This window comes from Dendrobates tinctorius, unplaced genomic scaffold (genome assembly GCF_039654945.1).
Source record: "Dendrobates tinctorius isolate UK_male_01 unplaced genomic scaffold, ASM3965494v1 ptg000069l, whole genome shotgun sequence".
Taxonomy (NCBI): domain Eukaryota; kingdom Metazoa; phylum Chordata; class Amphibia; order Anura; family Dendrobatidae; genus Dendrobates; species Dendrobates tinctorius.
The window spans coordinates 21,311,840-21,337,769 of record NW_027361737.1 but is presented as its reverse complement, the minus strand read 5'-3'; the positions used below and the strand labels follow the sequence as shown (position 1 = coordinate 21,337,769).

General features: G+C 40.8%; 1 protein-coding gene across 1 annotated transcript in view; it reads left to right on the top strand.

The window, feature by feature from the left end:
• MYO7B (myosin VIIB) overlaps positions 1-25,930 on the top strand; it is a 271,725-nt gene that overhangs the window by 129,656 nt on the left and 116,139 nt on the right. Inside the window, exons 18-25 of the mRNA XM_073581166.1 lie at positions 1,118-1,210; positions 2,177-2,271; positions 9,128-9,212; positions 9,316-9,534; positions 10,321-10,449; positions 10,560-10,757; positions 18,529-18,699; positions 19,927-20,010. Coding sequence (XP_073437267.1) covers positions 1,118-1,210; positions 2,177-2,271; positions 9,128-9,212; positions 9,316-9,534; positions 10,321-10,449; positions 10,560-10,757; positions 18,529-18,699; positions 19,927-20,010 — 1,074 coding nt within the window. The remainder of the gene's footprint in view (positions 1-1,117; positions 1,211-2,176; positions 2,272-9,127; positions 9,213-9,315; positions 9,535-10,320; positions 10,450-10,559; positions 10,758-18,528; positions 18,700-19,926; positions 20,011-25,930) is intronic.

Here is a 25,930-nt window from a genome sequence, read left to right as displayed (position 1 = left end):
GGTGCATAAATCTACTATTCGGCCACCCCTAAACAGTGTTCACAAGCAGAAATGGTTGCAGTGGGCACAGACATACATGAAGACTAATTTTCAAACAGTCTTGTTTACTGATGAGTGTCGAGCAACCCTGGATGGTCCAGATGGATGGAGTAGTGGATGGTTGGCGGATGGCCACTATGTCCCAACAAGGCTGCGACGTCAGCAAGGAGGTGGAGGAGTCATGTTTGGGCCGGAATCATGGGGAAACAGCTGGTAGGGCCCTTTAAGGTTCCTGAAGGTGTGAAAATGACCTCTGCAAATTATATAGAGTTTCTGACTGACAGCTGTCTTCCATGGTATAAAAAGCAGAAATGTGCCTTCAGGAGCAAAATCATCTTCATGCATGACAATGCACCATCTCAGGCTGCAAAGAATACCTCTGAGTCATTGACCGCTATAGGCATAAAAGGAGATAAACTCATGGCGTGTCCACCATCTTCCCCTGACCTCAACCCTATAGAGAACCTTTGGAGTATCATCAAGCAAAAGATCTATGAGGGTGGGAGGCAGTTCACATCAAAACAGCAGCTCTGGGAGGCTATTCTGACTTCATGCAAAGAAATACAAGCAGAAACTCTCCAAAAACTCACAAGTTCAATGGATGCAAGAATTGTGAAGGTGATGTCAAAGAAGGGTTCCTATGTTAACATGTAACTTGGCCTGTTAAGCTATTTAACTCCAAAATATCCTTTTTGCTCAGTGAATGTGACCTCCTAATGCTGCAAATTCCACAAATGAGCATTTTCAGTTGTTTAAAACATATCAAATGTTTAGAAATTCTACTGTGCCTAATAATTTGGAACAGTGCAATTTGAGTTTTTATTCATTTTGGAGATTATACTGTTATTATCGGGAAGTTTCTTCAATAAAATTTGATGTATACTCTAACCGGTGATGACTTTTATTAGACTGACTGTCATTTGTACCGACTATTTAGGAAAATCAGAGAAAAATATCATTTGCATAATAATTTGGAACACAGTGTAAATACTGAGAGAAAAGAATAGCCCAGCCTCAGCAGTTTATTGAAAGTTATCACATGGATTCTGTTAAAGTCTATAATTTCTTTCTGTTTTAGTTGGATCATCTTGAATGCTGCATGGATATTATTAGGGCAGTCATAGGAAAAGATGAAGACTGGAAAGTAGGAAAGACAAAGCTTTTCTTGAAGGTAAGATATTATATAAAACTACTGGCAGACTTCTTTGCATGATATTTTATTTTCCTAATCACTGTATACACAGAGTTGTGTATATAGAGTAGGAAGCAGAAACATTGCTTCCTCCACTCGTTGTATTGACAATATGATTGCCAATTGTTGAGAGGAACTGTTGGATCTCAGCAGACCCAGATCAGCTTTGGAGTCCATTCAACTGAATATGCCTTTGAGCTGTACTCAATATCCCAACCCCAGTAATCAGCAATAATAAGAATACATTTATATGTTGAAATTCCCCCCAATGGTCTTTTTATGACTTTACTGCGGTCAAAACGTGTGAAGTAAAAAAACTAATATAAAATGTACCACGTAAGAAAAAATAAATAATTACCATAGATGAAACAAAATGAGAACCAAAAGCCACTGACATCCCAAATTGCTGTATCTGGCACTGTTCACAAAAAGTCTTAAAACAAAAAAAAAATGTATGTCTGATACAGAAACAATGTCTATGGAAGGGGGAACACAATTGAAAATGTATTTCAGTGGTCCTTTTTTTGACAAAGAAAAATAAAAAAAATGTGAAAAATAGACACATTTCCTTCTTTTTGTTTAGACTTTTGCCCAGTGTTGGGGAAAAAAACTATATAAAATTGACTTAAAAATGACATCAAGAATTAAAAAAATAAGCAATCATTATTTAAATGTCTGAAGGAAAAAAATGTAAAGGTCTTAAAACCTGCCTGTGCTCAAAGTAAAAAAAGAAAGAGGCCTGTCATGTAAAGAAAAGGAGAAAATGGTCCAGTATTAAGCTGGTTAAGAAATGGTCAGCGTAAAGCTGTAATCTATCTCCGGTACAAATTTGCATTATAATGATGTAACACACGGTATATACAGATTTCTGTTCTGCTTTTGTGCACATATGTCACCGTATAGGAAAGGAACTAAAGTAGCTTTCTATTGCTGTTCTTTGTCTAGGATCAACATGATACAAAACTAGAGGTGGAACGTGACATCAAAATTACATCCAGCGCTATTCTCATACAAAGAGTGCTGAGGGGATTTAAAGACAGGTAAACTATTTTGGTGTAATTTTTGTGTGATGTGCTCTTAGATGGGTATTGGCCAAGCCTACATTCCCTCACTGAAAGTGTGTCATTAATGCAGACTTTATCTAAGCCAGTACCTGAAATCCAGTGGAATTGTGGCAATTTTGCTAGCACATAAGCTTAATATGAAGCATGCCCTGACACAGGTTCAGTATTTATGCTCATCCTGTACTGTAGAGTATTTAGTTGATGTTATTGCAATCTATATTAGTACACTAACCAATTTTCTTGCAGATACTTTGCATGAGTAATGAGTAATATATGCATTATGATTACTCAGTAAATAATTGGTAAGATTTATCACATTAGAACGCCCATCTGAAAGGTCCCCATACATATTAAAATTGACGAGACATGCCAATTTTGTAGAGAAAGGATGACCCTCTTATGTTTATAGCGGCCTCTCAAGTCTACTATGACACATGATGGCACGGAATAGAAGGATCACGTATTTTATATTTATATACTCCATTGGTTATTCCATATATTAATTATTGTCAGGCGTGACTATCAATAACCAATATCTGGCTAACACCTCACGCCTTAATGTTCTCTGGTTCCTTTACTATCTTAATATATACTAACCTTGTAATGTCTTCACATCCTGTTCTGTCCAGATGTGTCCGGATCCCAGAATTCCAAACGGCGGAAGTTCACCGACTGCCATATTGGGACACCCAAGTGATGGGTGTCTCAATATGGAAACTGCTGGTGGTACCAGCCTCTTGCGCGGTACCACCAGCAGAACACTGTCGCAACACACACATACACACACTGTATATGCCGTACGCTCCACACATACACTCTGTATATGCCATACGCACCACACACACACTGTATACTCCGTACGCACCACACACACATACACAAACACACTGTATATGCCATACGCACCAAGCACACACACTGTGTACACCGTATGCACCACACACACTCTGTATATGCCGTACGCACCACACACACTGTATACGCCGTACACAGCCTCTAGTGCGGTACCACCAGCGGAACACCGTCGCGAACACGCCGCCGGGATCAGCCGAATGATTCACTGACCGTCGCCATCTTTGTACGGGAGGAGCGCATGCGTAGTTTTAATGTGACCACCGCTATCTGTCTGCACAAAGATGGCGGCGGTCTGGGGTACACACGTCAAAGAAGAGATGACATGAGAGGAAAAGACAGCAGATGGGGGAGAAAGAAAGAGCACAGGGGTGAGAGAGACAGCACCGGGGGAGACAGCTCAAATGGGACAGCACATGAGGGGAGAACACAGCACAGGAAGGTGAGACAGCAGACAAGGGGGATAGCACATGGGGTAGACAGGTCAAAGAAGAGAGCACAGACGGGAGAAGTGAGCACATGGGGATAGAGAGAGTGGATAGGTGGGTAAGCACATGGGGGGAGAGATTCTCAACGCTGCAAAGCCTGCCCCCATCGTGACATTACCGCCCTCCCGATGCGATGGCATTGGGCCTCCATCTAGTATAATATAAGAATGGAGATTAACTGAGACAAACCCGTGTATCAATAAAGAATATTTATTACACACAAGTCTACAGTTATTATCCTATTAAATTACTATACTAACACCATATACAATAATATCACACAATACTAATATACAATTAAACCCACAATTATCCATTTATATTTCCCACCCACGTTACCTTAAAACCACACACATGATAATTACAGCCCATCCGCCTACCTCTTGCTATCCCTACAGAGATTAAGGGGTTAATAATAATAGTGATACTTAGCCGAATATGAACAAGAGGCTGCTGGTTCCTTGATAGTGGGAAGAGGATCCTGGGTGATTCTTGTTAGGGGAAGAGAGAGAAGCTGCTTGAGAGTGGTGAGGGAGGGTACTGATTGTGGGCACACAAAGAGGGCACTTTATGTGAGAAGAGAAACGGAAGAGCAGATCATGCTGAGGACACGTAGGACAGAGAGGTAGGGGACGCCGAGGGTCTATGACAGCAGTGCTGTGGTGAGAAGAGAGAGTACAGTGTGGGAGAAGAACAGGAGACCAGCGCGGAGAGCAGAGCTCAAGACTAGGAAGGCTACAGAGGAAGGAGACACAGACGGTGGGGGCTGTGAATGTGGGCCTAAGGCCACATGCACACATTGAGTATTTGATGAGTTTTTTACCCCAGCATTTGTAAGCCAAAACCAGGAGTGGAGCGGCGAGAAGAAAAGTATAATAGAAACATTCTGCATTTTTCACCCACTTCTGGTTTTGGATTACAAATACCGGGGTAAAAAAACTCCCCAAATACTGAATGTGTGCATGTGGCCTAAGGCAGGGGGCCGAGAGAAGAAAGTGAGTGCTGCTCCCACTGGATATTTAAACTCGGTGGGTCGTGCTTCCGTGCGCTCCCACCCCCTGCATGTAAACTCGCAGGGCACGAGTGCCTGGCACATGAGTTCCTGCTCACACCCAGGCAGGGCGCTTTGACATGCTGTGCGTTCACAACCATATGATTGCATCCCTGTGAACGCCCAGAGCCCTGCAGGTGTTGGCTGCTACCAGGACAAAGGGTCGCTTTGAAACTTTGTTCTAGCAGTCTGTGGTTATCTCCTGACATGGTAATTAACCATGTCAGTATATGGCCACAGACAACAGATGGACAATTGTTCACCTTCGTTGAAATGCCTGGACAAGATTTATCCTGGGCATATTATATCAGGGTATGAGGGGACATTCCAAAGCGTGGGGACATTATTATATACATGAGGGGATGATAAGGACATACTTTTTTGTGGGGGAATAAGTGACAGAGGGGATATATACAGTATATACACTCACTGGCCACTTTATTAGGTACACCATGCTAGTAAGGGGTTGGACCCCCTTTTGCCTTCAGAACTGCCTCAATTCTTCGTGGCAGAGATTCAACAAGGTGCTGGAAGCATTCCTCAGAGATTTTGGACCATATTGACATGATGGCATCACACAGTTGGCGCAGATTTGTCGGCTGCACATCCCTGATGCGAATCTCCCGTTCCACCACATCCCAAAGATGCTCTATTGGATTGAGATCTGGTGACTGAGGAGGCCATTTGAGTACAGTAAACTCATTGTCATGTTCAAGAAACCAATCTGAGATGATTCGAGCTTTAGGACATGGCGCATTATCCTGCTGAAAGTAGCCATCAGATGTTGGGTACATTGTGGTCATAAAGGGATGGACATGGTCAGCAACAATACTCAGGTAGGCTGTGGCGTTGCAACGATGCTCAATTGGTACCAAGGGGCCCAAAGAGTGCCCAGAAAAAATTCCCCACACCATGACACCACCACCACCAGCCTGAACCGTTGATACAAGGCAGGATGGATCCATGCTTTCATGTTGTTTACGCCAAATTCTGACCCTACCATCCGAATGTCGCAGCAGAAATCGAGACTCATCAGACCAGGCAACGTTTTTCCAATCTTCTACTGTCCAATTTCGATGAGCTTGTGCAAATTGTAGCCTCAGTTTCCTGTTCTTAGCTGAGAGGAGTGGTACCCAGTGTGGTCTTCTGCTGCTGTAGCCCATCTGCCTCAAAGTTCGACGCACTGTGCGTTCACAGATGCTCTTCTGGCCACCTTGGTTGTAACGGGTGGCAATTTGAGTCACTGTTGCCTTTCTATCAGCTCGAACCAGTCTGCCCATTCTCCTCTGACCTCTGGCATCAACATGGCATTTCCGGCCACAGAACTGCCGCTCCCTGGATTTTTTTTCTTTTTCGGACCATTCTCTGTAAACCCTAGAGATGGTTGTGCGTGAAAATCCCAGTAGATCAGCAGTTTCTGAGATTCTCAGACCAGCCCTTCTGGCACCAACAATCATGCCACGTTCAAAGGCACTCAAATCACCTTTCTTCCCCATACTGATGCTCGGTTTGAACTGCAGGAGATTGTCTTGACCATGTCTACATGCCTAAATGCACTGAGTTGCCGCCATGTGATTGGCTGATTAGAAATTAAGTCTTAACACACAGTTGGACAGGTGTACCTAATAAAGTGGCCAGTGAGTGTATATACACCGTATTTTGCACATTATAAAACGCACCCAATATTTTGAGGAGAAAAATAGGAAAAAAAACTTTTTTAATAAAATGGTGGTGCCTCTTATAATCCATGCGTCTTATTGCTTACCGGGGGTGGTGGCTGCGGTGAAGCGGGGTTCCAGGGTCGCTGCTGGTGGTGGCACGAATGGCGCGTTGCTGCAGGCCGCAGGCTGGGATGAGGGGGAGTTCCACTGCGGGTGAAAATGGCTCTGTGGTGCGGGGGGCTCCGCCAGCATTTTGTGAAAGCCCGGAGCCCGCCCGCATATCCATTACTGCGATGCCATGGCCTCCGGAAAAATGGCTGTCAGGGCAGCGCATGCTCAGATTGAGATCTCGGCAACAAGCTCTCGGGTGCCGAGATCTCGTCTTTCGGGATCTCGGGACAAGATCTCGCTGCTAAGTACTCAATCTGAGCATGCACCACTCCAGGCGGCCATTTTTCCAGAGGCCACCACATCGCAGTAATGGATATGCAGGGGGCTCCGGGCTTTCACAAAATGCAGGTGGGAGCCCCCCGCACCACAGAGCACCGCAGCCATTTTCACTTGCAGCAGCACACATTGGAACACCCCAGCCTGCGGCCTGCAGCAACGCGCCTCTCTTTCCTCCTCCAGCAGCGACCCTGGGACCCTGCTCCACCACGGTTTGTAAGGTATATCCGCATTCTAAGACGCACCCCCATTTTCCCCAATTCAACTGGGGAGGAAAAATTGCGTCTTATAATACGAAAATTATGGTGTGTGTGTATGTATGTATATATATACAGTTGTGTCCAAAAGTATTGACACCCCTGCAATTCTGTCAGATAATACTCAGTTTCTTCCTGAAAATGATTGCAAACACAAATTCTTTGGTATTATTATCTTCATTTAATTTGTCTTAAATGAAAAAACACAAAAGAGAATGAAGCATAAAGCAAAACATTGATCATTTCACACAAAACTCCAAAAATGCGCCAGACAAAAGTATTGGCACCCTCAGACTAATACTTGGTTGCACAACCTTTAGCCAAAATAACTGCGACCAACCGCTTCCGGTAACCATCAATGAGTTTCTTACAATGCTCTGCTGGAATTTTAGACCATTCTTCTTTGGCAAACTGCTCCAGGTCCCTGATAGTAGAAGGGTGCCTTCTCCAAACTGCCATTTTTAGATCTCTCCACAGGTGTTCTATGGGATTCAGGTCTGGACTCATTGCTGGCCACCTTAAAAGTCTCCAGTGCTTTCTCTCAAACCATTTTCTAGTGCTTTTTGAAGTGTGTTTTGGGTCATTTTCCTGCTGGAAGACCCATGACCTCTGAGGGAGACCCAGCTTTCTCACACTGGGCCCTACATTATGCTGCAAAATTTGTTGGTAGTCTTCAGACTTCATAAGGCCATGCTCACGGTCAAGCAGTCCAGTGCCAGAGGCAGCAAAGCAACCCCAAAACATCAGGGAACCTCCGCCATGTTTGACTGTAGGGACCGTGTTCTTTTCTTTGAATGCCTCTTTTTTTCTCATGTAAACTCTGTTGATGCCTTTGCCCAAAAAGCTCTACTTTTGTCTCATCTGACCAGAGAACATTCTTCCAAAACGTTTTAGGCTTTTTCAGGTAAGTTTTGGCAAACTCCAGCCTGGCTTTTTTATGTCTCGAGGTAAGAAGTAGGGTCTTCCTGGGTCTCCTACCATACAGTCCCTTTTCATTCAGACGCCGACCGATAGTACGGGTTGACACTGTTGTACCCTCAGACTGCAGGGCAACTTGAACTTGTTTGGATGTTAGTCGAGGTTCTTTATCCAACATCCTCACAATCTTGCATTGAAATCTCTTGTCAATTTTTCTTTTCTGTCCACATCTAGGGAGGTTAGCCACAGTGCCATGGGCTTTAAACTTCTTGATGACACTGCGCACGGTAGACACAGGAACATTCAGGTCTTTGGAGATGGACTTGTAGCCTTGAGATTGCTCATGCTTCCTCACAATTTGGTTTCTCAAGTCCTCAGACAGTTCTTTGGTCTTCTTTCTTTTCTCCATGCTCAATGTGGTTCACACAAGGACACAGGACAAAGGTTGAGTCAACTTTAATCCATGTCAACTGGCTGCAAGTGTGATTTAGTTATTGCCAACACCTGTTAGGTGCCACAGATAAGTTACAGGTGCTGTTAATTACACAAATTTGTGAAGCATCACATGATTTTTCGAACAGTGCCAATACTTTTGTCCACCCTCTTTTTTATGTTTGGTGTGGAATTATATCCAATTTGGCTTTAGGACAATTCTTTTTGTGTTTTTTCATTTAAGACAAATTAAATGAAGATAATAATAGCAAAGAGTTTGTGTTTGCAATCATTTTCAGGAAGAAACTGAGTATTATCTGACAAAATTGCAGGGGTGTCAATACTTTTGGCCACAACTGTGTATATATATATATATATATATATATATATATATATATATATATTTATAATTTATTTTTTCTTGTCAGGATACTTCCTTTTACATTCATCATTTTGTTTTCCCAGGAGATAAGCCCCATTCTTCCCTTGCAGAGTTAAATTGAGTGTGCATGTCTATATAGCTTGTTGAACTGACTGCAATGTCAAGTGTAAAGTTACCATTACATTTCTTACGTCTGTCTTATGTCCTCCATACATTTTTCGAAATTTTTTTCTTGATTGTTGATTCTTTTTTATTCCAAAATATTTTTAATGTGTTATTTGTTTAATTCTTCAATAATGCTGCAGTTGTTTACTTGATTTTTAAAGTGTCTTCCTACTTTGCAGGAAACTGTTTCTTAAGCAGAAAAAGTCTGCTGTGAAGATTCAAAGTGCATGGAGAGGTTACCATGATAGGAAGTCCTACCTCAAGGTATTATTCTTTCCTTGCATGGCATTTCTTATCATTGACGAATTAAAGATTTTAGCTCATTGTACTGGTCACTTCTTCTAAAGTTCCAACCCTTCTGTTTCAGATGCAACATGGTTTCCAAAGACTGCAAGCACTTATAAGAAGTAGGCATGTACGCCTCCAGTATCAGAAATCTCAAGCTATCATTTCCAAACTACAGGCCAAATGCAGAGGTTATCTACTAAGAAAACGCCTTGCACAGGAGAAGACAGCTATTCTTGTTCTTCAGACTTACACCAGGGTTATGCTGGCTCGTAATAGGTACCGGAGGATGAGAAAGAGTGTAAGTATGACTAAATGTTTACTAAGGGATTTCATATGTCACGCGACCCTGAAATCGTAGTGTCTCATTGTGACATCGCATATGATGTGCAACCTCCTGTGACAACGAGGCACAAGTGTTTAAAAATGAGCTGAACCTTTTGTCGCTAGTCTAAAATCTCACGGGACTCCGCCATAGTCTTGAAAGTGAATCACATGCAACTGCACTTCATTCTGGTCATTTGTTTTTTTAGAGCAAAATCACAGCTCCAAAATAGTTGCATAACACGATGCAGAGATATTTTTTTGACACACACCACTATTCTTAGGGCTGCTGTCTAAGTGTAGCCTCTAGCTTAATAATAATCTTTATTTTTATATAGCGCTAACATATTCTGCAGCGCTTTACAGTTTGCACACATTGTCATCACTGTCCCCGAGGGGGCTCACAATCTAAAATCCCTATCAGTATGTCTTTGTAATGTGGGAGGAAACCCACGCAAACACAGGGAGAACATGCAAACTCCATGCAGATGTTGTCCTTTGTGGGATTCAAACCCAAGACCCCAGCGCAAGGCTGTAGCGCTAACCACTGAGCCACCGTGCTGCCCAACATGCTGCTTAAACATTCTGGCGTTTGTGCAGTATCCAAAATATCCGATGAAGAAGCTAAAACCTTAAAGAAAAATGGATAACAGATTTGGGAACAATTTGTGTAAAATGTTTTTCCTTTTTAAAAAAAAGAAAAAAGGGGGTATTAAAAAAAATAGTCAATTTATCTTCAATTTTTTTTTTTTATTTACCACAGGATTTATTAAACCAGCAAGACATAGCAATGCAAAAGCAAAGGAATTTGGTGCAGAAAGAGCTTCTACAACAGCAAGAGAAGGAAAACCTGGCAATGGTGGAGCAAGTGTTTGGGTTTTTACCTCTCATGGTAAATGTCAGCGTGAATCATTTGGATTTTATATTCTATAAATGTGTTTATTGGCATAAAATAAATTGAATGAAAACATATTACTAAAAAAAGCAATATTTTTCCACTAGGACTTGGATTCACAATCTTTAGATGAAATAGACCTGGACACACTCCCTTTAGAGTTAGAGAAAGAGATGGATCACCTGTCTGAATTCACTTTTCCGAAGTTCGCAGCTACCTACTTTCAAGGATCAGCTACAGATACCCACATAAGGAAGACATTGCACCAACCACTTTTGTATCATGAAGACCATGGTGATGTTATAGTACGGTTGTCAATTTTATATTAAATATGTGTTGATTTTTAAATGTTTGTCTCAGGCTATGAGTACCTGGTGAGTTTTTGATGCTGCACATTTTCGAAAAAATAAAAGTAACCTATTTTACTTAATGGGTGCAGAAATGGTGCAGAATATCTGCAACATCAAAATCCCACCAAAAACTCAGTGGGAACATAGCCTTATTTATACAGCAATCTCTATAGTTGTAAAACCAATTATAATTCCATTCACCTCTCCTCACAAAAATAAACAAAAAAAAAAAACACGTGCAAAACCAAGTTTGTCACCTAATATAAAACTTAAATTATAACAAGAAAATATGATGAAGCTGGGATAGATGCACCGCAAAGTAATTGTAAAGATAGACAAGTCACAGAAAAGCATATCTCACAATGTACTGAAGCCGTAGATTCCCCTTTCATTATAACCATAAAGTTTGATGCCAACAAAAGTGCCACACAAATACTGTAGGATACCCTCACAGTGAATTCCTCCACAGTACCCTCCACACGCACAGTCTGATGTCCCTACTGTACCCCACCTCAACTCCCCTGGCAGAGTATGGTGACCCCAACACAGTATGATTTGCCAACTGTGACCCCCCCCCACAGCCATCCTTTCAGTATACTGGGCCTATATACAGTATAATTGCCCCCACACCTCTCCACACTGTATAATGGCTCCAACTAGCCCTCCAAACAGTATAATGGCCTCCAGACATTATGATGGACCCCACACAAACCTTCACACTGTATAATTGCATGCATACAGCATAATAACCGCCATATAGCCCTCCATAAAATCTAAAATCTCCCACATAGCCCACCAAATATTAGAATGGCCCCCACATAGCTTTCCAGATAATATAATGATTCACACATAGCCCTTAAAATATTATTATAATAGCCCCCACATTGCCCTCCATATAGTATAATGGGCCCCATAGTCCTCCATATAGTATACTGCATTCCCCATAGTCCTCCATATACTATTATGCACTCCCCATAGTCCTCTATATAGTATAACATACTATCCATAGTTCTGCATCTAGTATGATGTTCTCCCCATAGTCCACCATATAGTATAACTCACTCCCCATAGTGCTCCATATAGTAGAATGCATTCCCCATAGTCCTCTATATAGTATAATGCACTGTCCATAGTTATCCATATAGCATAATGCACTCCTCCATATTGTATGATGTACTCCCCATAGTCCTCCATGCAGTATAATGCACTCAGCATAGTCCTCCATGTAGCATACTGCACTCCCCATAGTCCTCCATATAGTATAATTCACTCTCCATAGTCCTCCAAACAGTATAATGCACTCACCATTATCCTCCGTACAGTATAAGGCCCTTCCCGTAGTCCTCCATACAGTATAATGCACTCACCATAATCCTCTGTACAGTATAAGGCCCTTATGTTAGTCCTTAATACAGTATAATGCACTCACCATAATCCTCTCTACATTATAAGGCCCTTCCATAGTCCTCCATACAGTATAATGTACCCCTTATAGTACTCTATATAGTATAATGCACACGATAGTCCACCATATAGTATAATTGGCACCACAGTCCTCCATACAGTATAATGCACTCCACATAGTCATCCATATAGTATAATACAAAATAAATGGAATCTCATGCAAGAGCTATTAAGCACAACAGGAGATCAGAATAGAGTTTTTCCAAGCTCAAATATAATTTATTGAAATAATGATAAACAGAGCATAAATGCTAGTATAGGTTGCAGCAGACATAAACACAAAGTGATTGTACAGCACCTTAAAAAAATTTTTTTTGAAAAACATAGATATTTTTGTGCAGCATAAGCAGTTATTTCACAAATATAGAACACAATAGACAGCAGCCACCCAATTGAAGAAATATATATACCCAGAAAAAAGGGTGTTACATACAAACAATACCCAGGGTAGGATACCATCTATAAAGTGCATGAGTGCTCTGTGCTAATAAACCCAAAGGGTGTTAAATGTAAACTAAATGAGATGAAAACTGCCTATGCAAGATACAGAACTAAATATAAGGGCTGCGTTATAGAGTAACACTTACATGTAATGTGAATGCTGCTGTCAAACCTGCCGCCCCTACGCGCGTTACGCCGTAGCTTCCTTGTTACGACTTTTACTTCCTCTAGATAGTCAATTTCGATCGTCTTCTCGGCTCTCCGCCAGGGTCTTGGCGGACCCCGGCGGGGCCGATCCAAGGACCTCACTAAACCATCCAATCGGTAGTAGCGACAGGCGGTATGTACAAAGGGCAGGGACTTAATCAACGCGAGCTTATGACCCGCACTTACTGGGAATTCCTCGTTCACGGGGAAGAATTGCAATCCCCGATCCCCATCACGAACGGGGTTCAGCGGGTTACCCGCACCTGTCGGCGAAGGGTAGACACACGCTGGTCCGTTCAGTGTAGTGCGCGTGCAGCCCCGGACATCTAAGGGCATCACAGACCTGTTATTGCTCGATCTCGCGTGGCTGAGCGCCACTTGTCCCTCTAAGAAGCTGGACGCGGACCGCGGGGGGTCGCATAGCTAGTTAGCATGCCGGAGTCTCGTTCGTTATCGGAATTAACCAGACAAATCGCTCCACCAACTAAGAACGGCCATGCACCACCACCCACAGAATCGAGAAAGAGCTTTCAATCTGTCAATCCTGAGGACGCTGCGGCGTAACGCTCGTAGGGGCGGCAGGTTTGACAGCAGCATTCACATTACATGTAAGTGTTACTCTATAACGCAGCCCTTATATTTAGTTCTGTATCTTGCATAGGCAGTTTTCATCTCATTTAGTTTACATTTAACGCCCTTTGGGTTTATTAGCACAGAGCACTCATGCACTTTATAGATGGTATCCTACCCTGGGTATTGTTTGTATGTAACACCCTTTTTTCTGGGTATATATATTTCTTCAATTGGGTGGCTGCTGTCTATTGTGTTCTATATTTGTGAAATAACTGCTTATGCTGCACAAAAATATCTATATTTTTCAAAAAAAATGTAAAAAAAAAATTTTTTTTAAGGTGCTGTACAATCACTTTGTGTTTATGTCTGCTGCAACCTATACTAGCATTTATGCTCTGTTTATCATTATTTCAATAAATTATATTTGAGCTTGGAAAAACTCTATTCTGATCTCCTGTTGTGCTTAATAGCTCTTGCATGAGATTCCATTTATTTTGTATTGTTCAGTGAGTTGAGCCCTTTAGTACATTTCCTAGTGTTGTATTTGTATTTATATAGTATAATGTATCACATAGTCCTCAATATAGTGTAATACACAACCCATAGTCCTCCATGGAGTATTATGGTCACAGCAATGTACTTAGTTATGTAAAAAAAAGAAAACAATACTACCTTTTCTCCTCGTTCCCCAGTGCACATCTCTGCTCAGCGTATGCCATGTAGGGACATCATCGCGACCGCTGCGCTGAGATGTCAGTCTCTGAGAAAGAATGATGGAGGAGGAAGCGTCAGCTGACGCATCCTCTTTCATCATTGCCCACGGAAGGGAGGAACAGTGCAGAGGAGAGACGACAGGCAGAATGCGCAGGCGTGGGATTTCCGTTCACGCACATGATGTCAAAGGGACGTCTGAAGAGAAGGGGAAATCTTGTATAATGAAGACCGGAGGCAGTCTTATTTTCCAGGCAGCCTACGCCCAATAGTCTTGAAGATCAAAGCTATAAAAGGCCGCATCCAGGAGGCATACAGGTATGACCTATTTCAGCTATATACAACCTGTATGCCCATAACTCAAAAAGCTCAAAAGGGTGACAGATTCCTTTAATTGTTAGAGAAAGTCTTAAATGTTTATTTTATTTGTTTTTTTTTCCATTGTGGTTTCTGTGCAAGCCAAGGGGCTTTTTTCCATCAAATAGAGAACTTTTTTTTAAGCAGAAGCACCTCAAGAATTGACATGTTTCTATTTCCACGTTATAAAACAGCTCCATGTGCACTATGGGTGTGTTTTCCAACTGAAATTAATAAGACGCATATTTACAAAAAGTTAAAATGGGTATGTGTTGATAAGTGTCTCCGGTATGTGTAAAAACAGATGCTACACGTACTGGAGACACATACATGTGAAGGGGAAAAATGCAGCAGAAAAAAGGCAGCATCGCTTACCTGCCCAGGTCTTTGAACAAATGCACTACAGGATGCAGCCAGCCCATATAGCAAAGATGTTGCAAAAAAGGTGCAAAATACTAAATAGACAGCCACTCACCATCTATCCATTCATGGAGGGGGTGACTGCTTAGTATACATTTGCACAATAGAGGCCTGTATAGGGCGCAGTTCACATGCAGGTAATGCATAGTGTCTGGTTCTCAGCCTATTAGTCTTCTTTTGTGGCTTTGCTATTAGTTTAGTGATAGGACTCCCAAGCGTGAGGGGACCCTTGACGTTGGATTACGAGCTTGCATATCTTGGTACGTTTTTGACTCTGCGTATTTTTACTGCATCAAAAACACCGTGTTTTACAGTTACATCAAAGTGGATGGGATTAATAGAAAACTCCCGCCCCCGTGCTTTGTTTTGACTCAGAGTAAACTGATCAGCAGTGGGTATTTCAGATCAGAACAGTTACACTGAGTTTAAGTGCGGAATTTCCCCACAGAATGGCATCAGAAGCAAACGAATCCCTAGGTAAAAAAACACATACATTTTGAGTGCATTTCTACTGTTGAAACACATCAAAAACTCATGTAATCTGCACCTAAGTAAATCAATAAAGTTTTGTGAAAAACAAATACCAGGAAGTATCAAAAACAAATCAGCTTTATTTAAAGCATGACACACCAAACAGAGACAAAAATGTAGTGTCAAAAACTCAATAAAAATGCATGTACAAAATGCAGTAAAAACGCAAGTAAGATAATTTACTTAGTAGGTGCAGAAATGGTGCAGAAAATCTACATCAAAAACACACCAAAAGCTCATCATTGGAACGTAGCCAAGGGTCTGAATCCCAATTGCAGTACATAGTTGATGAATGCAATGTACTATAAATACATACATTTAAAGAAAAATACAGAAAATATGGGGGTGTATCAGATAGGAGACAAATACAGCTGGTGAAATAAGTATTGAAAGCTTACAACCTGCAATGAGTACACAGCCACTTCAAAGCCTTCAGAGCTACTGCAACCCCCGACCTACTGTCTCCTTCTCCATAATCCTGTAGAATGTAAGCCCGCAAGGGCAGGGTCCTCTTCCCTCTGTACCAGTCTGTTATTGTTAGTTTTGTTTACTGTAAGTGATATTTGTATTTTGATGTAACCCCGTCTCATGTACAGCACCATGGAATTAATGGTGCTATATAAGAAATAATAATAACCGTCACCAATTTTCTAAGTAAATATTTTTCTAAAGTTGTTAATGGCATGAAATGTTCACCAGATAACAGTAATAACCCATCCAGTCCACACAGGAAAAGAACTCAAACCATAGAAATGACACAGGGAAACAGTATTGAACACATGAATAAAGTCAAGATATATTCTGAAATATATCAGTAATTAGAAAGCAATCCTGCTACTTAGTGAAACATAATATCAGCCAGTCCAACACATGGCCTATTAAAAGGTGTTGCATTATCAAGGTGCCACACAAGAAACATCTCATGATGGGTAAAACCAGTGAGCTGTCGCGATACCTTCGCAACCTTATTGTTGCAAAACATATTGATGGCATTGGTAGCAAGGATCTCCTGTGGAGAGCCACAGAAAGACCTGAAATCAGCAGATATACAGTGACATTCTTGAAGAAAATCTGCTGCCATCTACTGTATATATACATCTCTGGCAAATATTAAGAGACTACTGCACAGTTTTATAAAAATCAGCATCTCTATATGTCTGACCACCATTCCATTCCAGTGTCAGTTGAATTCCAACCAGAGTACAACTCATTCTACTTAATGTGCTTCTGATTAGGTGATCACCTGAACCAAATCTTATTTAATGAAGGAAAGTATAAAAAAAACCCTGCTGTGGTGTTCACAATCCTCTTCCAAATAAGACAAGCTGGATGACAAAACAAGTGCTAGTAATATCCCAAAAGTAATAGGAATGAAAAAATAGATGTAAATACTTATTTCCCTCCAAAAAATTGAGAAAAGTATTCAAGGAGTGATAGCTTTATTGGCTAACCAGAGAAATTATATTTGCAAGCTTTCAAGGCTCAGAAGACCACTTCATCAGGCATTACTGAGAAAAGATGGCAACATTTATATAAGAATTATACAAGGACATGAGATGATGCTTGCTCTACAAGTAGATCTTCAGAAGTTTAATAGAACACTTCCACCTCATCTACATGTATAATCAAAACCTTAATTTGATTTCCTTGGCCTATCTCAAGCAAGCATCACCTCATGTCCTTGTATAATTCTTATACAAATGTTGCCATCTCTTCTCAGCAAAAGCCTGATGAAGGGGCCTTCTGAGCCTTGAAAGCTTGCGAATATAATTTCTCTTGTTAACCAATAAAGGTATCATTCCTTGAATACTTTTTTCAATTTTTTTGGTGGGGACATAAGTATTTACATCTATTTTTATGGCTAACACGGTACAACATTATTTTGTATTGTACATAGGAATGAAAAAATAACTTTTAACCATGCCAAAGGAGTTGAAAAGAAAAGTCTTGAGTGAGGAAAAGAAGGGCTCAATTCTGGTTTTACTAGCAGAGGGATACAGTGAGCATCATGTTGCCTCCATCCTTAAAATTTCTAAGACAGCAGTCCATTACAACAAGGTCAAGCAGCAGATATTGGGGACAACAAAGCTACAGACCGGCAGAGGGCAAAAACGACTCTCCACTGACTGGGATGACCGTCATCTTATTCGAATGTCACTCATCAACCGCAGGATGACATATATATATATATATATATATATATATATATATATAGTTGAGTTTGAGTACATTACTTATTGTTTTCTTTGAAGCAATTGTACCTGCTGATTAAAGGTCTTACAGAAAGCACCTTCTCATGGCCAGTTTATGGTGAAATTATGATCTTTCCACTTCCTGACAATGGCCCCAATAGTGTTCATTGCAACCTTCAGAAGTTTAGAAATGTTTCTGAAAGCAATGCCATCAGTATGTTTTGCAACAATAAGGTTGCGAAGATCTTGAAACAGGTCACTGGTTTTACTCATCATGAGATGTTTCTTGTGTGGTACCTTGGTAATGAGACACCTATTTATAAGCCATCAGCTCAACCAGCTGATATTATTTTTCACTAAGTGGCAGGATTGCTTTCTCATTACTGATAGATTTCAATTGGTGTCATGTCTTTCCACAGCTTTTTGCACCTCTCTTTCTTCATGTGTTCAATACTATTGCCCTGTGTCATTTCTCAGTATTACACATAGCTTAATTTATTGACATCTTTGTTTATTTTATTTGGCTGTGTGGATTGGATGGGTTGTTACCAACATCTGGTGAGAATTTCATGTCAATAGCACCTTTAGAACTATATTTTCTTAGAAAATTGGTGATATGTTCAATACATTTTTACTGTAGGTAACAAAGAAATGTATCTGATAAATATAACATAGGAAGTACTGTATATAATTTCTCTGAGCAACAGGTAATTTTCTTCACTATTCCTTTGAGTATTAGTACAGCATGTGAGAAACCTGGAAAGTTTAAGCAAAAATAGTATTTTGTCCATTCATTATGTTTTGTGTGGAAATTATTATTTTAATTTCAGGCATCGCTAACTGTTTGGAAGATTATACTGCGATTTATGGGCGATCTTCCAGAGCCAGCATTATACACTCCCAGATCTAGAAGCGAGAATAGCTCTGTTCTCACACAAATTTATGACACTTTAACCAGGAAGGATGATATTAAGGCTGCAATGAAGGATGGCATGCAAGGAGTGAGTATCATTAAATGAAGTAATGTCTTCTTTCAGGAATCATGCTTTTATTTTTTTTTAACGGGGTTGTTGCATAAAAATAACCCCTGTCCATCTATCCAATTAGACTAGAGCATATGGACGTCATATCGGTTGGGCAGAGGGAATATCATCATATGGGGTCAGAAGCTTCCCCTAGTTTATTGTGCCCACATTCTGAAAGCCCATATAGTGGCATGTAAAAGTTTGGGCAACCCTGGTCAAAATTAAAGTTAAAGATGATGCATTTACTTTGTATTTTTGGCAAAAATATAAATATTGTCATTTTTTACATTTTAAAAATTACAAAAGGGAAAATATGCAATAGTTTGTGCACCCTTGGAGATTTGTGTGCTCAGATAACTTTGTCCGAGGTTTCAGACCTCAAAATAGCCTGTTAGGGTTATGGCTTGTTCACTATCAATGTTAGGAAAGGCCAACTGATGCAAGTTTCCCAGTTTTATAAAAATCCAGCCTCCTTAACTTTGTGCCAAAAAACTGCAGCCATGGGTTCTTCTAAGCAGCTGCCTAGCACTCTGAAAATGAAAATTATGGAGGCCCACAAAGCAGGAGAAGGCTATAAAAAGATAGCAAAGCGTTTTCAAGATGCCCCTTCAAGATGTAATTAAGAAATGGCAGTTAACAGGAACAGTAGAGGTCAAGATAAGGTCTGGAAGACCAAGCAAAATTTGAGTGAGAGCTACTCGTAGAATTGTTAGAGAGGCAAATCAGAACCCCCACTTGACTACAAAAAAAATCAGAAATATTTAGCAGACTCTGAAGTTGTGGTAGATTGTTCTACTATCCAGAGCCACCTGCCCACATATGACCTTCATGTAGGAATCATCATAAGAAAGGGGAAGCTTCTATCTTAGCATTTTTTTTTCATTTTCTGGGGATGAGAGTTTATATTTGTGAATATACCCCAATACCATAACCTATGTCAGCAAATAACAGCATTTCAAGTCACCATGTTACAGTACTTCTATACATAGCCTTTATTTTTAGTCCAGTATATAAGCAGCAAGACAACACCTTTTGGAAATCGAAACTTATTTTTTATTTTTATGCTGCGTTAAAAATAAAAAATACATTTTAAAGAAATGATTGCCTTGCAATTCTGTTTTTTTTTTGCTGAATTTGGGTCATAATCATGATTTCAAAAATGTAATATGTAATTACATAACTATGCGTTGTTCTTTTTTTAAGTCGCCAAGAGTTGACCGAAGGGCAAAATTCTCAAAAGAGATTTCCTCCATGAAATTAAAGAGGTCCTCAAAATTGGCTGGACAGGTAAAACACATATGATGAAGTAATGTGCTAACTACAGTTTGCTTTAGTCTGCTTTTTTTTTCCTCAGACAGATCTACAGTCATGGCCAAAAGTTTAGAGAATGACACAAATATTATATTTTCACATGATCTGCTGCCCTCTGGTTTTTATGTGTTTGTCAGATTTTTTTTATCACATACAGAAATATAATTGCAATCATATTATGAGTAACAAAAGGATATATTGACAGTTAGAATGAGTTAATGCAGCAAGTCAATATTTGCAGTGTTGACCTTTCTTCTTCAGGACCTCAGCAATTCTCCCTGGCATGCTCTCAATCAACTTCTGGATCGAATCCTGACTGATAGCAGTCCATTCTTGCAAAATCAATGCTTTTATTTTGTCTGAATTTGAAGGTTTTTGTTTGTCCACCCGTCTCTTGATGATTGACCACAAGTTCTCAATGGGATTAAGATCTGGGGAGTTTCCAGGCCATGGTCCCAAAATCTCTATGTTTTGTTCCCTGAGCCATTTAGTTATCACCTTTGCTTTATGGCAAGGTGCTCCATCATGTTGAAAAAGGCATTGTTGATCGCCAAACTGCTCTTGGACAGTTGGGAGAAGTTGCTCTTGGAGGACATTCTGATACCATTCTTTATTCATGGCTGTGTTTTTAGGCAAGTCTGAGAGAGAGCCCATTCCCTTGGCTGAGAAGCAACCCCACACATGAATGGTTTCAGGATGCTTGACAGTTGGCATGAGACAAGACTGGTGGTAGCGCTCACCTGGTCTTCTCCGAATAAGCCGTTTTCCAGATGTCCCAAACAATCGAAAAGGGGATTCATCAGAGAAAATGACTTTACCCCAGTCCTCAGCAGTCCACGCCCTGTACCTCTTGCAGATTATCAGTCTGTCCATGATGTTTTTTCTGGAGAGAAGTGGCTTCTTTGCTGCCCTCCTTGAGACCAGGCCTTGCTCCAAGAGTCTCTGCCTCACAGTGCGTGCAGATGCACTCACACCTGCCTGCTTCCATTCCTGAGCAAGCTCTGCACTGCTGGTAGCCCAATCCCGCAGCTGAAACACTTTTAAGAGATGGTCCTGGCGCTTGCTGGTCTTTCTTGGGCGCCCTGGAGCCTTTTTGGCAACAAGGGAACCTCTCTCCTTGAAGTTCTTGATGATGCGATAGATTGTTGACTGAGGTGCAATCTTTCTAGCTGCGATACTCTTCCCTGTTAGGCCATTTTTGTGCAGTGCAATGATGACTGCACGTGTTTCTTTAGAGATAACCATGGTTAACAGAAGAGAAACAATGATGCCAAGCACCAGCCTCCTTTTAAAGTGTCCAGTGGTGTCATTCTTACTTAATCATGACAGATTGATCTCCAGCCCTGTCCTCATCAACACCCACACCTGTGTCAATGGAGCGATCACTGAAACGATGTTAGCTGGTCCTTTTAAGGCAGGGCTGCAATGGTGTTGAAATGTGTTTTGGGGGATAAAGTTAATTTTCTAGGCAAATATTGACTTTGCAAGTAATTGCTGTTAAGCTGATCACTCTTTATAACATTCTGGAGTATATGCAAATTGCCATTAGAAAAAATGAAGCAGTAGACTTTGTGAAAATTAATATTTGTGTCATTTTCTAAACTTTTGGCCATGACTGTACATGTATAGTTTTCAAGCATTTGCAAATATATAGTTTCATAGTTTTAAGATTGAAGGTCGACTTAAGTCCATCAAGTTCAACCTATCTCCTTACATGTTGATCCAGAGGATGACAAAAACCCCATGGGACGTCTGTTAAAATAAATGATATACTTATTTGTGGCTATGAGACGTGATGGAGGGGAAGATAGATGTCATGCGTGAAATAAGTATTGAACACGTCATCAATTTTCTAAGTAAATATATTTCTAAAGGTGCTATTTACATGACATTTTCACCAGATGTTGGCAACAGCTTATCCAATCCACACAGGCAAAGAAGTCAAACCATAGATGTCCATAAATTAAGTTACAGTTGTGGCCAAAAGTATTGACACCCCTGAAATTCTGTCCGATAATACTCAGTTTCTTCCTGAAAATGACTGCAATCACAAATTCTTTGGTATTATTATCTTCATTTAATTTGTCTTAAATGAAAAAACACAAAAGAGAATGAAGCAAAAAGCAAAACATTGATCATTTCACACAAAACTCCAAAAATGGGCCAGACAAAAGTATTGGCACCCTCAGCCTAATACTTGGTTGCACACCCTTTAGCCAAAATAACTGCGAACAACCGCTTCCGGTAACCATCAATGAGTTTCTTACAATGCTCTGCTGGAATTTTAGACCATTCTTCTTTGGCAAACTGCTCCAGGTCCCTGATATTAGAAGGGTGCCTTCTCCAAACTGCCATTTTTAAACCTCTCCACAGGTGTTCTATGGGATTCAGGTCTGGACTCATTGCTGGCCACCTTAGAAGTCTCCAGTGCTTTCTCTCAAACCATTTTCTAGTGCTTTTTGAAGTGTGTTTTGGGTCATTGTCATGCTGGAAGACCCATGACCTCTGAGGGAGACCCAGGTTTCTCACACTGGGCCCTACATTATGCTGTAAAATTTGTTGGTAGTCTTCAGACTTCATAATGCCATGCACACGGTCAAGCAGTCCAGTGCCAGAGGCAGCAAAGCAACCCCAAAACATCAGGGAACCTCCGCCATGTTTGACTGTAGGGACCGTGTTTTTTTCTTTTGAATGCCACTTTTTTCTCCTGTAAACTCTATGTTGATGCCTTTGCCCAAAAAGCTCTACTTTTGTCTCATCTGACCAGAGAACATTCTTCCAAAACGTTTTAGGCTTTTTCAGGTAAGTTTTGGCAAACTCCAGCCTTGCTTTTTTATGTCTCGGGGTAAGAAGTGGGGTCTTCCTGGGTCTCCTAAGATACAGTCCCTTTTCATTCAGATGCCGACGGATAGCACGGGTTGACACTGTTGTACCCTCGGACTGCAGGGCAACTTGAACTTGTTTGGATGTTAGTCGAGGTTCTTTATCCAACATCCGCACAATCTTGCGTTGAAATCTCTTGTCAATTTTTCTTTTCCGTCCACATCTAGGGAGGTTAGCCACAGTGCCATGGGCTTTAAACTTCTTGATGACACTGCGCACTGGCTGCAAGTGTGATTTAGTTATTGCCAACACCTGTTAGGTGCCACTGGTAAGTTACAGGTGCTGTTAATTACACAAATTTGTGAAGCATCACATGATTTTTCGAACAGTGCCAATATTTTTGTCCACCTTCTTTTTTATGTTTGGTGTGGAATTATATCCAATTTGGCTTTAGGACAATTCTTTTTGTGTTTTTTCATTTAAGACAAATTAAATGAAGATAATAATAGCAAAGAATTTGTGTTTGCAATCATTTTCAGGAAGAAACTGAGTATTATCTGACAAAATTGCAGGGGTGTCAATACTTTTGGCCACAACTGTATGTGTAATTATTAGAAATGACACAGGGAAAAAGTATTGGACACATGAAGAAAGATATGTTCAAATAGCTATGGAAATTCATGACACCAGCTGAAATCTATCAGGTATTAGAAAGCAATCCTGCTACATAGTGAAAAATATCAGTTGGTTCAACTGATGGCCTATAAATAGGAAACATCTCATGATGGGTAAAACCAGTGAACGGTCTCAAGATCTCTGCATCTATATTGTTGCAAAACATACTGGTGGCATTGGTTACAGAATAATTTCTAAACTACAGAAGGTTCCAGTGAGCACTGTTGGAGCCATGATCCAGAAGTGGAAATAACATAATTTCACCATAAACCGGCAATGATAGGTGCTTCCCTGCAAGATTTCAGACAGAGGAGTGAAAAAAAATATTAGAAGAGTTGTCCAAGAGCGAAAGACCAGTTGTGAAAAGCTACAGAAAGATCTGGAATCAGCAGGTACACTTGCTTCAAAGAATATACAGTTAGGTCCATATATATTTGGACATAAACAACATTTTTCTAATTTTCTTTCTAAACATTACCACAATGAATTTTAAACAAAACAATTCAGATGCAGTTGCAGTTCAGACTTTCAGCTTTCATTTGAGGGTATCCACATTAAAATTGGATGAAGGGTTTAGGAGTTTCAGCTCCTTAACATGTGCCACCCTGTTTTTAAAGGGACCAAAAGTAATTGGACAATTGACTCCAAGGCTATTTCATGGACAGGTGTGGGCAATCCCTTTGTTATGTCATTCTCAATTAAGCAGATAAAAGGCCTGGAGTTGATTTGAGGTGTGGTTCTTGCATTTGGAAGGTTTTGCTGTGAAGGAAACATCCGGTCAAAGGAGCTCTCCATGCAGGTGAAACAAGCCATTCTTAAGCTGCAAAAACAGAAAAACCCATCCGAGAAATTGCTACAACATTAGGAGTGGCAAAATCTACAGTTTGGTAGATCCTGAGAAAGAAAGAAAGAAAGCACTGGTGAACTCATCAATGCAAAAAGACCTGGGCGCCCACGGAAGACAACAGTGGTGGATGATCGCAGAATAGTCTCCATGGTGAAGAGAAACCCCTTCATAACAGCCAACCAAGTGAACAACTTGAACAAAGTGAACAACCTCCAGGAGGTAGGCGTATCAATATCCAAATCTACCATAAAGAGAAGACTGCATGAAAGTAAATACAGAGGGTTCGCTGCACGGTGCAAGCCACTCATAAGCATCAAGAATAAAAAGGCTAGACTGGACTTTGCTAAAAAACATCTAAAAAAGCCAGCACAGTTCTGGAAGAACATTCTTTGGACAGATGAAACCAAGATCAACCTCTACCAGAATGATGGAAAGAGAAAAGTATGGCGAAGGCGTGGTACAGCTCATGATCCAAAGCTTACCACATCATCTGTAAAACACGGCGGAGTCAGTGTGATGGCTTGGGCATGCATGGCTGCCAGTGACACTGGGTCACTAGTTTATTGATGATGTGACACAGGACAGAAGCAGCCAAATGAATTCTGAGGTATTCAGAGCCATACTGTGTGCTCAGATCCAGCCAAATGCAGCCAAACTGATTGGTCGTCGATTCATACTACAGATGGACAATGACCCAAAACATAAAGCCAAAGCAACCCAGGAGTTTATTAAAGCAAAGAAGTGGAATATTCTTGAATAGCCAAGTCAGTCATCTGATCTCAACCCAATTGAGCATGCATTTCACTTGGTAAAGACTAAACTTCAGACAGAAAGGACCACAAACAAACAGCAACTGAAAACCACCGTAGCGAAGGCCTGGCAGAGCATCAAAAAGGAGGAAACACAGCGTCTGGTGATGTCCATGAGTTCAAGACTTCAGGCAGTCATTGCCAACAAAGGGTTTTCAACCAAGTACTAGAAATGAACATTTTATTTACAATTATTTAATCTGTGCAATTACTTTTGGTCCCTTTAAAAACAGGGTGGCACATGTTAGGCTAGTTTCACACTTGCTTTTTTTTTGCAGCGCGTTTTTCCCGCAAAAAAACGCATTGAAAAAACGCATACAAAAGCATACAACTGCTGCGTTTTTTTCAAGCATTTTTATGAGCATGCATGAAAAAAACGCAGCGTTTTTATGCGTTTGTATGCGTTTTTAGTGCGTTTTTACCGCGTTTGCGTTTTTTTCCAACATTAGGTGGCCCCTCACACTAACCCAAACCATGACTTTACTAACCCTAACCCTGACCCTAACCCTAACCCTGACCCTAACCCTAACCCTAACCCTGACCCTAACCCTTAACCAAACCATACTTAACCCTAAACCCTAACTTACCCTAACCCTAACCCTAACCCTGACCCTAACCCTAACCCTAACCCTGACCCTAACCCTTAACCAAACCATACTTAACCCTAACCCAAACCCTAAACCCTAACTAACCCTAACCCTAACCCTAACCCTGACCCTAACCCTAACCCTAACCCTGACCC